Here is a 13545-nt window from a genome sequence, read left to right on the forward strand (position 1 = left end):
CTTTTATTGATAATTGATACCTGGTGGTTAGGAGCCCGTAGACTGCATTACAATGGTTTCAAAAGTGCTTGAGATTTAGGGAAACAATGTTCACTGTTAGAACAGATTATTAGAGTGTAGGATATGATTTGCCCCCTTTTTAATAAACATAAATCATAATTTAGAATATTGAACAGATATTTTATGTAATTGTGCGGTATACCTTTATACAATGGTTACGGAGTCATGCACGTCATGCAAGGGGAAAAAGAGTACCACCCTGATCTTGTATAGAAAAACAATGATTTGGCACTCAGATCTGTAGCGAAAGTATATTTTTATTTATTCAGATAGCAATCCACATATATTGAAGTTTTGGTCATTGCGACCTTCTTCACAAATTGGAGGATAAAGTATGAAAGAAAGTGAATATGGCCAGCCCATGGGGAACAGCCCTTACTAGACGTGCAGTCAGACACAGCAACTCCCGAGACTGCAAACTATATGAGCCATGGACTGGTATTCTTCACTTTCTTTCATACTTTACCCTCCAGCAATCCGTTTCTGAAGAAGGTTGCAAAGACCGAAACCTCAATATATGTGGTTTGCTATCTGATGTGAATAAATAAGAATATACTTTCACCACAGATTTGAGTGCGGAGTCATCAATTTGCTATACCTTTATACAATGCGCTCTACGTGACACGGTCATGTAGAATGCAACAAAGACTGTTAATATACTGTAGAATTCCTTTGTATATCAGCAACAAGGCTTGACTGGCACCAGCTTATCCAATATTTCACACTTACACTCATCATACAAAGTATCTACAAGTTGCTCAGTCTTCTGCTATCTTAAACCTACCATCACGGATCTTCCTTATAATTCTTACATTCAGAAGAAGCACATAAAATCCTTATCTTTTATTTATGCAAAGTATCGGCAGAGGCTTCTGAGAGTGGAGCATGAGCCAAGGCTACTCCAAGCCCAGGTAGCCTGTGTCGGTCTCTCCTATCAGCACGTCTAAGCTAACACATTATGATCCATCTATCCTGAGTACATTTAAGAAACTTGTCTTTATGGGAATACCACTTTAATGATTTTTGGCCCCATATCCTAATGTGTTTCTACTATGGGTATTATGGGGTAAAGGGTCCTATATTTTCTAGAGCTACCTCTGCTATTTCCCTTATAGTATTTACTGAACATTGATGTATGAATCACTAATTTATTTCTATTTTTATTTTTCTAGGCAAACTGGGACCATGTCCCGTCGTCCAAACACAGTCCAAGACATCCTTCAGCACATTTCTGATAGCTTAATCCGTGCTGAACTGATCGCAGCCCCGGTATGTATTGTATCTTATAAAGGCAGTGCATGGTCTATACAATTTATTAATTGGACCAACTGACATGACAATAAATGTGGGCAAATAGAAAACAGAATTGCCATGAATTGCTTGTTACAGAGAAATTAAAATTAAATATTTGCATTACTAAAGTTTTTTTCCTTTTGAGGTAACACTGGTGAACCATTCTACGAGTCATCAATATCACAGATAATAATATCAACATTAGTGTTAAAAGCATAGTAATGCTTCAGGGAGCTCTTGGATTACGAACCTGTCCCAATGTCCGTATGTTCACAGAAAATCTATACCGATCCAAGGCTTCAATGCTCTCTACTGTTGGAGTGGATAAACACTCTATCAAGAATAAGAAATGCACACTGTATAATAAAACTTTATGCACTTTATTTGTTCTACTTATAACAAATCATTATTAAAATTATTAATAATGAATTAATTAATTAGTAAAAATGATATCCCATACATTTGGCTTTCTTGGGCGACCCTGGGATTTGCTTCACTCACGGCTTCTTCCGGGGCAAGATGTGGTTTTTATTATAGGCTATTTTAATACTGGTTTGTTGCAAGTAGAACTAAGTGTGTGAATTTTTATCACACAGTACTGTGCTATGTGCGTTTATTATTGCTGATAGAGATTTCCTAGTGGAAGAGACTTTACAGAGACTTTCCATGAGTGTTTATCCACTCCAACAATACAGAACTCATGAACATATCACCTAGAAGAAACTTGAAAACTCCTGAGGTTGAAGCCTTGGATCGGTATAGATTTTCTGTGAATATCAATGATGAACCCATTCTATGAGTCATCAATATCAGATCGGCAAAGTTTGACTCCCAGCCTCTTCACTTATCAGATAATTAGAGGTCTTGTCTTCCTTTGCTCGAGTGGGACTGAGTAGCAGGGACATGCACTACACAATGCATAGAGCCATTTCTGCTTCTGATTTCCAACAGTATTTGTTCTAAAAACATTTAAGGCAACTTCATGTTTTTAAATCGCCCACAGTTTTAGAGTAAGTAGGGATTGTACCTGTATTTTCATTTAAATTCTTAGTTTTTTATAACTTCTTCTTGTAGTTCTTCAATTGTGATGCATGATCATTCCATGAAAAGGATTGCTATTTGTGATTTGGTTGTGTAGTACATTTCACAATAGTACACTATGCAAAACTACGAACACCAATTTCCAAATCTGTAAATGGGAATGTTATTGCCTCACAAGCTTTATTTAGCTGCCTAAATTACATGTCTGCCGTAAACCAAAATTTTATTTACCACATGTCTTATACAATAAATTCCAACATAAATTATACCAATTGTTTTTAGTAAAGATACAATATAAAGTTAATTACTGGTGATAACAGTAGGTTGTGAGATCTAATTTGGTTCTTTGGGAATTGTTAATGAAGTTTTTTTTAATGACTGTGGTGCATATAAATTGACAGCATGAACGTTCCTCATTGGACTCTGAGCAGCTGAACGGATTAAAGTTCAGTTGCTAAACATTCACCTATTTAAATCCAGAACATATACAATGTGACTACATGTAGCGTTTGTGCGGCTAGCTCACAGCCTCTGCACATTGTCACATGCATGAGGCCTAACATAGTCACCACTAAATGGAGCTTTCTGAAATTGTCTCCTACTAGTAGAGAAGGTGATTCCCATGTTACAGTACCAAAAAAGCTTTAGGGTACTGCTATTTAAAAAAAATATTAAAGTATAATACCCATATATTATCCTTGTTTTATGATCCTATGAAAAGTGTATGGCAGGAAATGGATTTTTTTCAGAAACCTGCATAATATAATATTATATATATATATATATATATATATATATATATATATATCTAATAAAATTGGCATTTAATCTTCCAGGAACTGAAATATGGAGATGGAAGCCAGCTTGTCCGTAATAGAGAGCTTGAAGAGTGTCTTGGGTCAGCACAAGAGGAAATGGAGATGGTTGAAGGCCTGATCAAGGAGATGAGAATAATGGGACAGCCATGTGACTCCTACCATAGAAAGTATGGACATGCAGGAATTAGTGTGTTGCTGGGCAAATGGGGAAAATAAACAGAGAATCATACATATACTAGTAGTATATACATATACATGTAGTATTTTAAGCTGCTTTATTAGGGTTTATTGTGAAGACCTCAAAATGTTCTATTTTATAGATTACTTCAACTTTACGATCAAATGCGAGCCCTTGAAAAAGCCATTCATGGTCCACGTTTGCGCAAGGGATCTAAAGGTGGAGGTGGATTTTCTTCTCAGAGTGGCTCTGGGTGGGATGATTATACAAAGAGGATCACTACAGAAACATTAAATCAAATTCGGCAGCAAAGAGTAAGTAGGGATTATAAGCCTTTTATAGTATGTACTAATGAATGTCTAAAATAATAGTTAACATAACTGTACCTGGACCATATGCCGTGCCATGCCATTCAGACAATGGACAACGTTGTCTAAGTATGACTGTAAAAGCTTAAAGTCCTATGTGGTTGTGTTTATAAAATGGCTGCTTTTCTTGGAAAACTGCCATAATGCCCTGGGTATAGGTGTGCCACAGTACAGCAAGCTACATCACCACTGCCTACTGAGCTTAAATTATACATTAGTTTGTTGTCTCTCAACCAAGCCCTTTTTAGGGAAACCAGGACTACAAGTGCAGAGAGTGAGGGAAAATAAAAACACAAATATTGTTGTAAATACTCTTAATTGCTTGCATGAATCCAAATTTTTGTTTCCATATTCATACATTTTCCTTGTTATTAGGTAAGTAACACCATCAATGTCATCCATTTTATAGTCATGACGCTCATCATATGTTGTGCTAAGCTTAACAGATTTTCTCACAAGGCATATAGATATAAACTTCCCTCGTTGAATTAGAGCAATTTTGATTACAGGCAGTCCCCGTGTTACATACAAGATAGGGTCTGAAGGTTTGTTCTTAAGTTGAATTTGTATGTGTCTACAATAAAGCTTTATTGTAGACACCTGTGATAACTGTTATAGCTGTTTATTGTAGTGCAAGACTAAAGTACAGTAAATTGCCAACATCCAGAGGTCCGTTTGTAACTAGGGGTCGTATGTAAGTCAGGTGTTCTTAAGCAGTAGACCGCCTGTAAATTCTTTTATCTAATTTTTATCTTACACATTTAGCGTCAAATGGAACTTGTTGACTGGGGATTTGATGCCGTTTCTGTAGAACAGCAGATTGGGAGCCACAGAAAATTCCACAATGCCATTGCTGACTATCGATGGGAACTGGACAAAATTAAAGCAGATCTGGTAATATATTATATGTAGTAAATGCAATGTTCACAACTGGTAATTTAGAATAATGACTATGGTTTCTGGCTAGCTCATGACCTACTGAAAACAAGTCGCACATTACAGACTCATACTACACAAATTCCAATGCAATTGTATTTAAACGCCATATCTTGTTTAATATACTTTTACATGTGTTTACAATATTGTTAATATGTCTTCTATAATTATTTATCTAGCGTGAAAAAGGAGCAATTTACCAGCTAGAAGAAGAATATGATATGTTGCTGGTGAGTATCAATTATTTTGTACGTGCTATAGGAGAACTCCAATTCAGTATGGAGTCTTAAGTTTAGCTGACTAAGATCTAAATGGAGTAAATAGTGGAGAATAAGTTTACACAGCCGCTTGTTCATCAAGGCCATACATTTTTTATATTTATTCTAATATTCATCTGTTTCACAAATCTTAGAAATTCTCATTTGAAAAAATGGATCAGCTACGTCAGCTTCAGAACATCATTCAAGCTACATCTAGAGAAATCATGTGGATCAATGATCGAGAGGAGGAAGAACTAGTCTACGATTGGAGTGACAAGAACACTGACATTCCCAGGAAACAGGAATCATTCTCTGTAAGTCGCCAGTTCATGCTCTATTTACATTCTGCTTGGTTTCATGGTTTATGGCGACCAGAATAGTGAATGTTGGCAATGAAATCCTAAGGAAAAGCTGAAGGATGTCATTATAGATTGTTAGAATGATTATCCACTACTACAGACATATCAATATAAATACATATTATGTAAATAACAATCCAGGAACTTATTCTCTTAGAACCCTAATGTGTGTCATTCTTTCTAGAAAATTCTGAATCAACTAACAACCAAGTATACTGTTAAAAATGTATTTTCATATACAGAATGTGTGGAAACACCCTCATCTGGTAACAGTCTTGTGCCAATTTATTCTTTAATTTCAAGGATAAATTACACAGCTATAGCAAACCACTCAGTTCTGGATTTGTTGGGATCTGTATGAATCCTAAAAAGCTGTATTTTTTATACTGAAAATGTAAATAAAACAAGATCTTTAGAAGAGGCTTATAATAACATTTAAGGTATTTTATATGCAATAAAGGTATGTTCACATCAGAAAATTCTAGCAAAATCCATATCTCATTGAACTCAATAGGAGGGCACTTACATGCTCTATATTGTGAGCAGAATCCAGGGAAAATGCATGACAGTGGTTTTTGACACATAATTGATATTATAGTAGAAATAATAAGTGGGACATCTTAATAACTGCAAAATATTTCTTATTTCCCAGAAACTTATGAGTCAATTGGAGGTTAAGGAAAAAGAACTGAACAAGCTGAAGCAAGAGAGTGACCAGCTGATTATGAACCAACATCCAGCAGCAGACAAGATTGAGGTAGGTGTAAAGCTCTGTATTTTTTACAGTTTAAGCAGAGCTAAGTTTATTACGGCAATTGTCATTCCTGAATTTGATATTGTGCATTTGATATTATTTATGTGTGGTGTTGCATAGGACTGTAGGTAACTGTATTTCTATTTTTGATAATAAACCCCCTTTAAAGCCAAGCTCAGTAGTGGTCATCTGTTTAATTGCAGATGTTACAACACTAAAAGGCGGGTTACATTCAATTCAGCACTACCCATTGGACTAAGAACCAAGTTATGGGACTTCACTTAAACTAAAATATACCTATTACGAGTCAAAAGTTGACAACCGTTGAATAAATTAAATAACCTTTCAACCATATCATTATTTAAATCAATGCAGATGTTGTGCCACCTCTGGGGAAGTGAATTCATGCACAGAACTGAATAGGTTTTTCTATGATTCTTGGATCCTGAGTGAGATACACTATCTTGCTGCTCTCTACTTTGGCATAAAAATATAACTTATAGAGCATCAGATATTTGTTTTTTTTTTAATTCAGGCACACATTTTATGTACATTGTGCTTATTCCTCATTTCTGTTCATTCTCCCTCAGGCCTATATGGATACCCTGCAGACTCAGTGGAGCTGGATTCTTCAGATTACCAAATGCATTGATGTTCACTTAAAAGAAAATGCTGCTTATTTCCAAGTGAGTTACTATCATGTCTTGAACTTTTGCAACAATTAAATATTTTTAAGTGTAAATTGACCTGTGGACTAGGAGCCATTCCTAATAATGTAATGATATATGATAAACACCCATCATAAATATGTGAGCAAAACACCAGAAACTGCCATTTTGAATCCAGTTTTCTTTTATGGATATGGATATATGGATGGATATGCATTTGCGCATATATCCCTACGTCCATATTTTTGTTGGTTTTATATTTTCTGTTAGTGCTGTTTAAGTTGTATATTTCAGCAATTAGTTGTATTATTTCAGTTGTTTTTTTTCCGTTCACTCTAACTGTTGACATTCTTGGTTTCCAGTTTTTTGATGAAGCACAGAGCACCCAAACTTACCTGACAAATCTTCAAGACACCATCAGAAAGAAATACCCATGTGACAAAAGCATGCCATTGCCTCGCGTTCTGGAAATGATCAAAGACTTAGAGGTAGTGTTCTGTTCTACAAATTCATTCTGTCACCAAGCAGACCAAGATCAAAATACACATTTCACTCAAACTCCTGTTTCTAGTCTTGTAAGGTTCCATGCTATATTTCAGATGATCGGAAATGAAATGAAAGGAATCTTGCTTTTCAGTAATATGCTGAACTATTTTACTATAACTTACTGTTATTGAAATGTAGTTGGCTAATTACTTTTGCTTCATTGTTTTACAGAAAGAAAGAGACAAAATCAATGAATACAAGCGACAGGTTCAAAATTTGGTTAATAAATCCAAGAAAATTGTGCAGCTCAAACCAAGAAACCCAGACTACAAGAGAGACAAACCAATTGTTCTTAAGGCTCTTTGTGACTACAAACAAGACCAGGTATATATTTTATATCTCTTTCCTAAAAAATAATTATAGCTGGTACCAAGTACAAAAACATGTATTCCTTGAGAACAAATTGGTGAGAAATTCTCACGGCTCACTAAGTTTTAGAACATAGACTGACTCAATTTGTCAGGTCGATTTTGGACCCTAAACAAACTACAGGTCCTTATGGACCTGAGTAGGGTCCCAAACTGACCTTTTTGAAAAGAAAAAAAAAATTAAAAAAAAAAAAACTTTTATACTTGCCTACATGTGAGTCTGATGAGGCACATCAAACTCACATCTTCAAAGTATCCTGGCTTCACTGCGCATGCGTTGTACCTTGCGTAGTGTAGTTAGGTGTAATACACCAACTTCACTTGCAGGAATTAGTGTCCCAAATCGCCATGACAAGTTTCCTTTAAACAGAACTGTAATTCTCCACACCGCCTTTGCAAATATATTCCCTGATACTCTCCTCCTCCAATAGAATTACAGTTAATGCAGTTCCCTAATATATTTAAATTCTGCATGTCTTTGCAACTTATGCATAGTGTATGCATGTTTTATACAATCATTACATTATCATCATTCTCTCCACACAGAAAGTTATTCACAAAGGAGATGAATGCATCTTGAAGAACAATTCTCAGCGCAGCAAGTGGAACGTGACAGGTCCTGGTGGACTAGACATGGTGGTTCCTTCTGTCAGTTTGATTATCCCACCACCAAATCCAGGCGCTATAGACTTGTCTTCCAAGTAAGAACTTCAGTCATTTTCTCAATGTTTACAGAGTTTTTTTGTGGGTTTCCAAGACTAGCCATATGGTGTCTCACAAAGAATCAATAATCTATATTGTTTTAAAAAAAAATTTTTAATCAGATATTTTTATTAAAGTTTTCTGATTTTGAGAACACAATAAGGTAAAGTCTACACGTACAGGCACAATACAGTAAATAACAGTACACATACCCCAAACCCCAACAGAAACACCCCTAGATAGTAGGTATACCAGCACCTACGATAACAAGAATGGCTCAAATATCTCAGGTAGATGGCAAAATGCAAAACATCACATATACAGTACGGTATATAGCATTACATCGGATCAAGTAACTTAATCGTTCAATTCACAAGTTTCAACATTTGATTAGAAAGAGAACCCCAGAAATCCTTAAGTGCCTTACTGGGAAGATTTGGCACAGTCATCCATCAGCCCCACAACTTCTCAAATTGCTTGGGGTATTTTCTTTTCCAATAGACACCCCATTCAAATTGTATAATAGTATTTGTTTTATTAATGAATTCCTGGAGGGTGGGAGGAGTCCCCTTCATCCACTTTGCTACCTGTAAAAATGCTGGAATCCCTCCGTATGGTGCCCCCGAAAAAACCAGGGTCATTCAATGGAAGAAGGGAAAAGGAAGGGAGAGAGGAACAAACAGGCGCTTTCCTAGTGTAGTAGGTTAATGCAGAGAATACAGGTGTATAGGGTAAGTATCATGCGCTCACCTTGTAGCGCTAATGTTAGCGCTTATATGTAGAGTTGTCCTATGTGGCTTGCCGGTTCCTCCTTCCTCACGGTTATCTGCTCCAAGGATTCAGACAACGCTGTGGTGATATGTAGAAGAGCCCAGAGGTCTGGATTATGGAAGGTACCTGGTGTCGGCGCTCATGAAAGGACTGCTCTGCGCTCACCAAGGGAGAGGAAATAGCTCTAAAAACCCCTGTACTCTGTATGTAACAAGGGGCTGCAGTGTGGATCTTTGTGACAAAGATCCACACTGCAGCCCCTTGTTACATACAGAGTACAGGGGTTTTTAGAGCTATTTCCTCTCCCTTGGTGAGCGCAGAGCAGTCCTTTCATGAGCGCCGACACCAGGTACCTTCCATAATCCAGACCTCTGGGCTCTTCTACACATCCACTTTGCTACGATAGCTTTGCACGTTATTGCTTCTCTCAATTGAGCAACTGGGTCTGGAAGTGTAAACCCCTGTCCTCCCAAGGTGAAAAGCCCTCCAACTGGACATCTCAGGGAGCCAATGATTGTGCCAGATAGTGTATATCTTCCTATGTCCCTCCACGCCCATCATTTTGGACATCGCACTGCCGATCTTTATTCTGTGTTTCCTGCCTCAATTACCAATTCCTTTAAATCTTAAATTTATGTGTAATGTAACATTATGTGTAATGTAACTTGTGCTATAATATTTCAGAATTGAACAGTTTTATGAAGCCATTCTGACTCTTTGGAACCAGCTTTACATCAATATGAAGAGTTTGGTGTCCTGGCACTACTGCATGATTGACATAGAGAAAATTAGGACTATGACACTTGCTAAGGTATGCATTTCTACTACATATAAACAAATAATATAAATTTTTTAAATTAAAGTATTTTCCTAATGTATGGTTTCTTATCACAGCTTAAGACCATGCGCCAAGAAGACTACCAAAAGGTTGTTTCAGATTTGGAAATACATTATCAGGAGTTCATGAGAAACAGCCAGGGCTCAAATGTGTTTGGTGATGAAGATAAAAGGAAAATGCAGACTCAGTTTTCTGAAGCCCAGAAGCATTATCAGACCCTGGTGGTGCAACTCCCCAGCTACCAAACTAAGGAAACCACATACCGCATACGACCACCACCACAAATAAACACCAGTATGTAGATAGATTCCAGTACTACTAATCTAACATACCTATCTTTACCTTTCCCCACTAGTGAATTATGGTATCTAGTATGAAACTAATGTGCTTAGACAAACCTATGCACAAAGATTTGTGTTAATAGGTTAATGAAATAGGTTGATGAAATACATTTCAATAGGCACATGCAAGATAACTTATTTTTACATAATAGTATATGCATTGCATCAGAAGTCACATTTATTAAATTAGGTGATTGCGCTATATTTTGCACTACATTATAATTAAGAATTCACAAACTGTGCTGTGATTCACATGTATTTCTGAAGGTCTAATAACCAGATCGTACTAATGGAGCAAGCCACTGGACATGGTTGTCCTGCATTTATGCAAAATGAATGATTTGTCAGGCTGCAAAATCTATCTTATGCATATTAATGTGTGAATAGCCCAAACATCCATATTTGTCTTTTATAGTCTAATAATCCCTCTGCATCATTGTGTTTTTTCCTTTCAGCTGAAAGAGTTGAAGTAGTTACCCAAAATACTACCTCAAGTGTAAAAGGAAACAATATTTCTACTACTGTAGTAGACCATGACAGGCTAAAGCATGAAAATTGGCTGTTGCAAGAGCTTCATAAAATCCGCCAGCAAATGGAGAACCATGAGTCTAGGCTTCTACAGAGGAACATCTACAATGTCGATCAAGAAACATTCCGAGATTTCTCATATAGAATAAATGATATAGAGGTATGACAATATTAAAGTTAAAAAGCAATTCAGTTTAATATTCCTTTGACAACATATCTGAGCGATAGTGTTGCCAGATAAAAGCTATAGAAGCTGATATAATGTACTGCTGCTGTTGTTGCTTCAGTAGAGGAATGGATCTAAAAATCTGGGGAAGAAGTATCTATTGCTGTAAAGGTTTATAAGACTGTGAATAGGAAGAACATACCAATATTTGCTTAGAGAGCTTTTTTGGTGCCAAAAACAAATTGATGCAATTTTTAAGGGTGCACGCCATCCTTAGAAGTTTAAAAGAAAGATCTAAATTATGGTTAAAATATAGAGAGTAGATCTTCTAATGAATAAGCAAAAAGACAAATACAATTTTATAATACATGGGAGAGATTTTCATCTGCCATGTTCCGAAAAAAAGGAAAAGGTAAATAAGATTGAACTTAAATATTGCTTGACAATAGGAGTATGGATTACAAGACTGAAGTAAAGGATACTCAAAGAATACCCTCCAGAGAAAACCTTAAACATGATAAGGGATAAGTATCTGATATCTAGTGGCCACGTCCCCAGAAAAGGGATTACTCTTTAAGTGCAGTGGTAGTTTACTTGTCACACAGGTGACGTTGAGACACCCCTATAATCAGATCTTATAAGTAATGTTCGTTAAAAGATAGACGTGTTCGGTTAAGGTATTTTCCAGATTGTTGTGTATTTTCAAGGCAGACAGAATATGCTTACATTTTTAAGTTGAGTTTTTATCTGTAAATCTAATTTACATTCTCTATTTCAGTCTCTGAGAGGAGATGGACAAAACTTATCAGCCCAACTTAGCAATTTCAAAGAGTCGATTCTGAATTTAAAAGACTCGGACAAGTCATCATATCTGCAGTCTGAGCTGAATTTACTGCTAAAGAAAATGGAAAATATTCATGGGTTTTCTGCAGACCACTTAGAAAGGTAGAATAAAGTATTATTACATATACGGAATGTAATGAAATTTTTAGTAAAAGCTAGTAATATCACTAGAATGTATCTAATATGTATAATTGTGTTGGTGATATATTCCTCTATGGCGGACATCTTGAGCAAGAGAACTAAAATGGCATTACAGCTCCATCCTGGGGTGTGTGTGTGTGTGTGTGTGTGTGGGGGGTGTATGTTGCCCACTCAGCAGCTATAGAGTTAAATGTTTTAATTCAGCTATTTTTCTTATTTAAACTGTTGTTTAATGGTCTCAATTTTGGTGACAGATTTTGGTCAAGTTGGTTCCACTTAAAATTACTGTTTTTAACACTAATAACTTAAACTGCCACACACAAAATGGTCCACAGACATTCCTTTCCTTCTGAAGCTTTTACGATGCATTGTTATCATTAACCAGTCTTTCACTATTAAACTCTACACTCTGTCCAGAGTGTATAGGCGGTCTTGCGCTGCCCCGTCAATTGTATAGATTAAAGGAAACCAGTAAAATAATGTAAACTGAAACATACTCACCTATCATCCTCTTCTCCTCGATCCTGACGCTGGTCTTCTTCAAGCTTGACACGCCGAGATAACTGATTAAAAAAGAGTTATAAAAAGCAGGATGTGCTGACCGGTGCACCAGGCTGTTAATTATTCACGCCTCTCGCATCTTATCACCTCCCTTGCAGGTCCTTGCATCATATTTCTATATAATGCAAAGACTCCCATCTTGTGCAATATGTGCATTCTGTGGGGTCAGGACAGCATTCAGGCCGGCTTCCACTGGCTGCACACCTGGCAGAGAGAATTGAGTACCACTTTATCATTGATGGTGGCTAATAGGCTATGATTTACAGTTAAAGCATAGTGCATGAGCACATCCACCTGCTTTTAAAAACAAATCTGCAGTGCAAAGGTATTTTATCAACAGATTTTGAATTCACATACGGTAATATCAATTTACAAAATCAGTCTTTGTAGAGAGTAGGGAATTTCTGTAGCACAATGTATACAGCGGACCTAGCCCTAGTCTTTAGACTTCCCCTATAATATGCCTGCTAAATATTTTCATTATGTTTCCTTAAGGCTCCAGTGCCTAAGGATTCTACTGCAGAATATTCTACAGCTTGAGGATCTGATAAAGGTTTATGAAGCTCGACTGACAGAAGAGGAAACTATTTCCCTTGACCCAGCAAAAGTTGAAGCTTACAGAAATGCATTGAAGGTAAGAAAAATCCTAAAATGGAACACTCAAATTTAACAAACTGCAAGTTACAGTTTTCACTTTGCATGACATCTTACATTTGCTGACTGCACCCCAAACACCATATGGGAGCGCAGTTTAGTTCCCATTACGTCTGGGAGTCTATTGAAGGCACACAGGTCTGTCATCACATCATATATAAATGACAAGTAAATCAACAATATAGTGCAATATAAAGGTATGATCACATGTTCAAAACCTCTGCCTTAAAACAGTTTCCCCAATTACAACTAATAGAAAGGTCATGTTTACCTCATATCTGTACCAATGAAAACATGTCTCACCAAAATAGCATTTATACAACCTTATAGTATCACAATCAATATGGTTAG

The 13545-nt window shown here is 36.5% G+C and overlaps 1 protein-coding gene across 4 annotated transcripts in view; it reads left to right on the forward strand.

Moving 5' to 3' along the window:
* The window catches only part of DSP (desmoplakin), a 52950-nt gene that overhangs the window by 14620 nt on the left and 24785 nt on the right, over positions 1-13545 (forward strand). For all 4 annotated transcript variants that reach the window (XM_072152544.1, XM_072152543.1, XM_072152545.1 and 1 more), the window contains exons 2-17: positions 1233-1329; positions 3231-3379; positions 3533-3704; positions 4524-4652; positions 4874-4924; positions 5107-5268; positions 5966-6070; positions 6658-6753; positions 7098-7223; positions 7453-7605; positions 8196-8350; positions 9807-9933; positions 10017-10254; positions 10757-10989; positions 11774-11940; positions 13036-13174. In XM_072152544.1, the coding sequence (XP_072008645.1) occupies positions 1233-1329; positions 3231-3379; positions 3533-3704; positions 4524-4652; positions 4874-4924; positions 5107-5268; positions 5966-6070; positions 6658-6753; positions 7098-7223; positions 7453-7605; positions 8196-8350; positions 9807-9933; positions 10017-10254; positions 10757-10989; positions 11774-11940; positions 13036-13174 (2299 nt within the window). The remainder of the gene's footprint in view (positions 1-1232; positions 1330-3230; positions 3380-3532; positions 3705-4523; positions 4653-4873; positions 4925-5106; positions 5269-5965; positions 6071-6657; positions 6754-7097; positions 7224-7452; positions 7606-8195; positions 8351-9806; positions 9934-10016; positions 10255-10756; positions 10990-11773; positions 11941-13035; positions 13175-13545) is intronic.

Source organism: Engystomops pustulosus, chromosome 5 (genome assembly GCF_040894005.1).
Source record: "Engystomops pustulosus chromosome 5, aEngPut4.maternal, whole genome shotgun sequence".
NCBI lineage: Eukaryota > Metazoa > Chordata > Amphibia > Anura > Leptodactylidae > Engystomops > Engystomops pustulosus.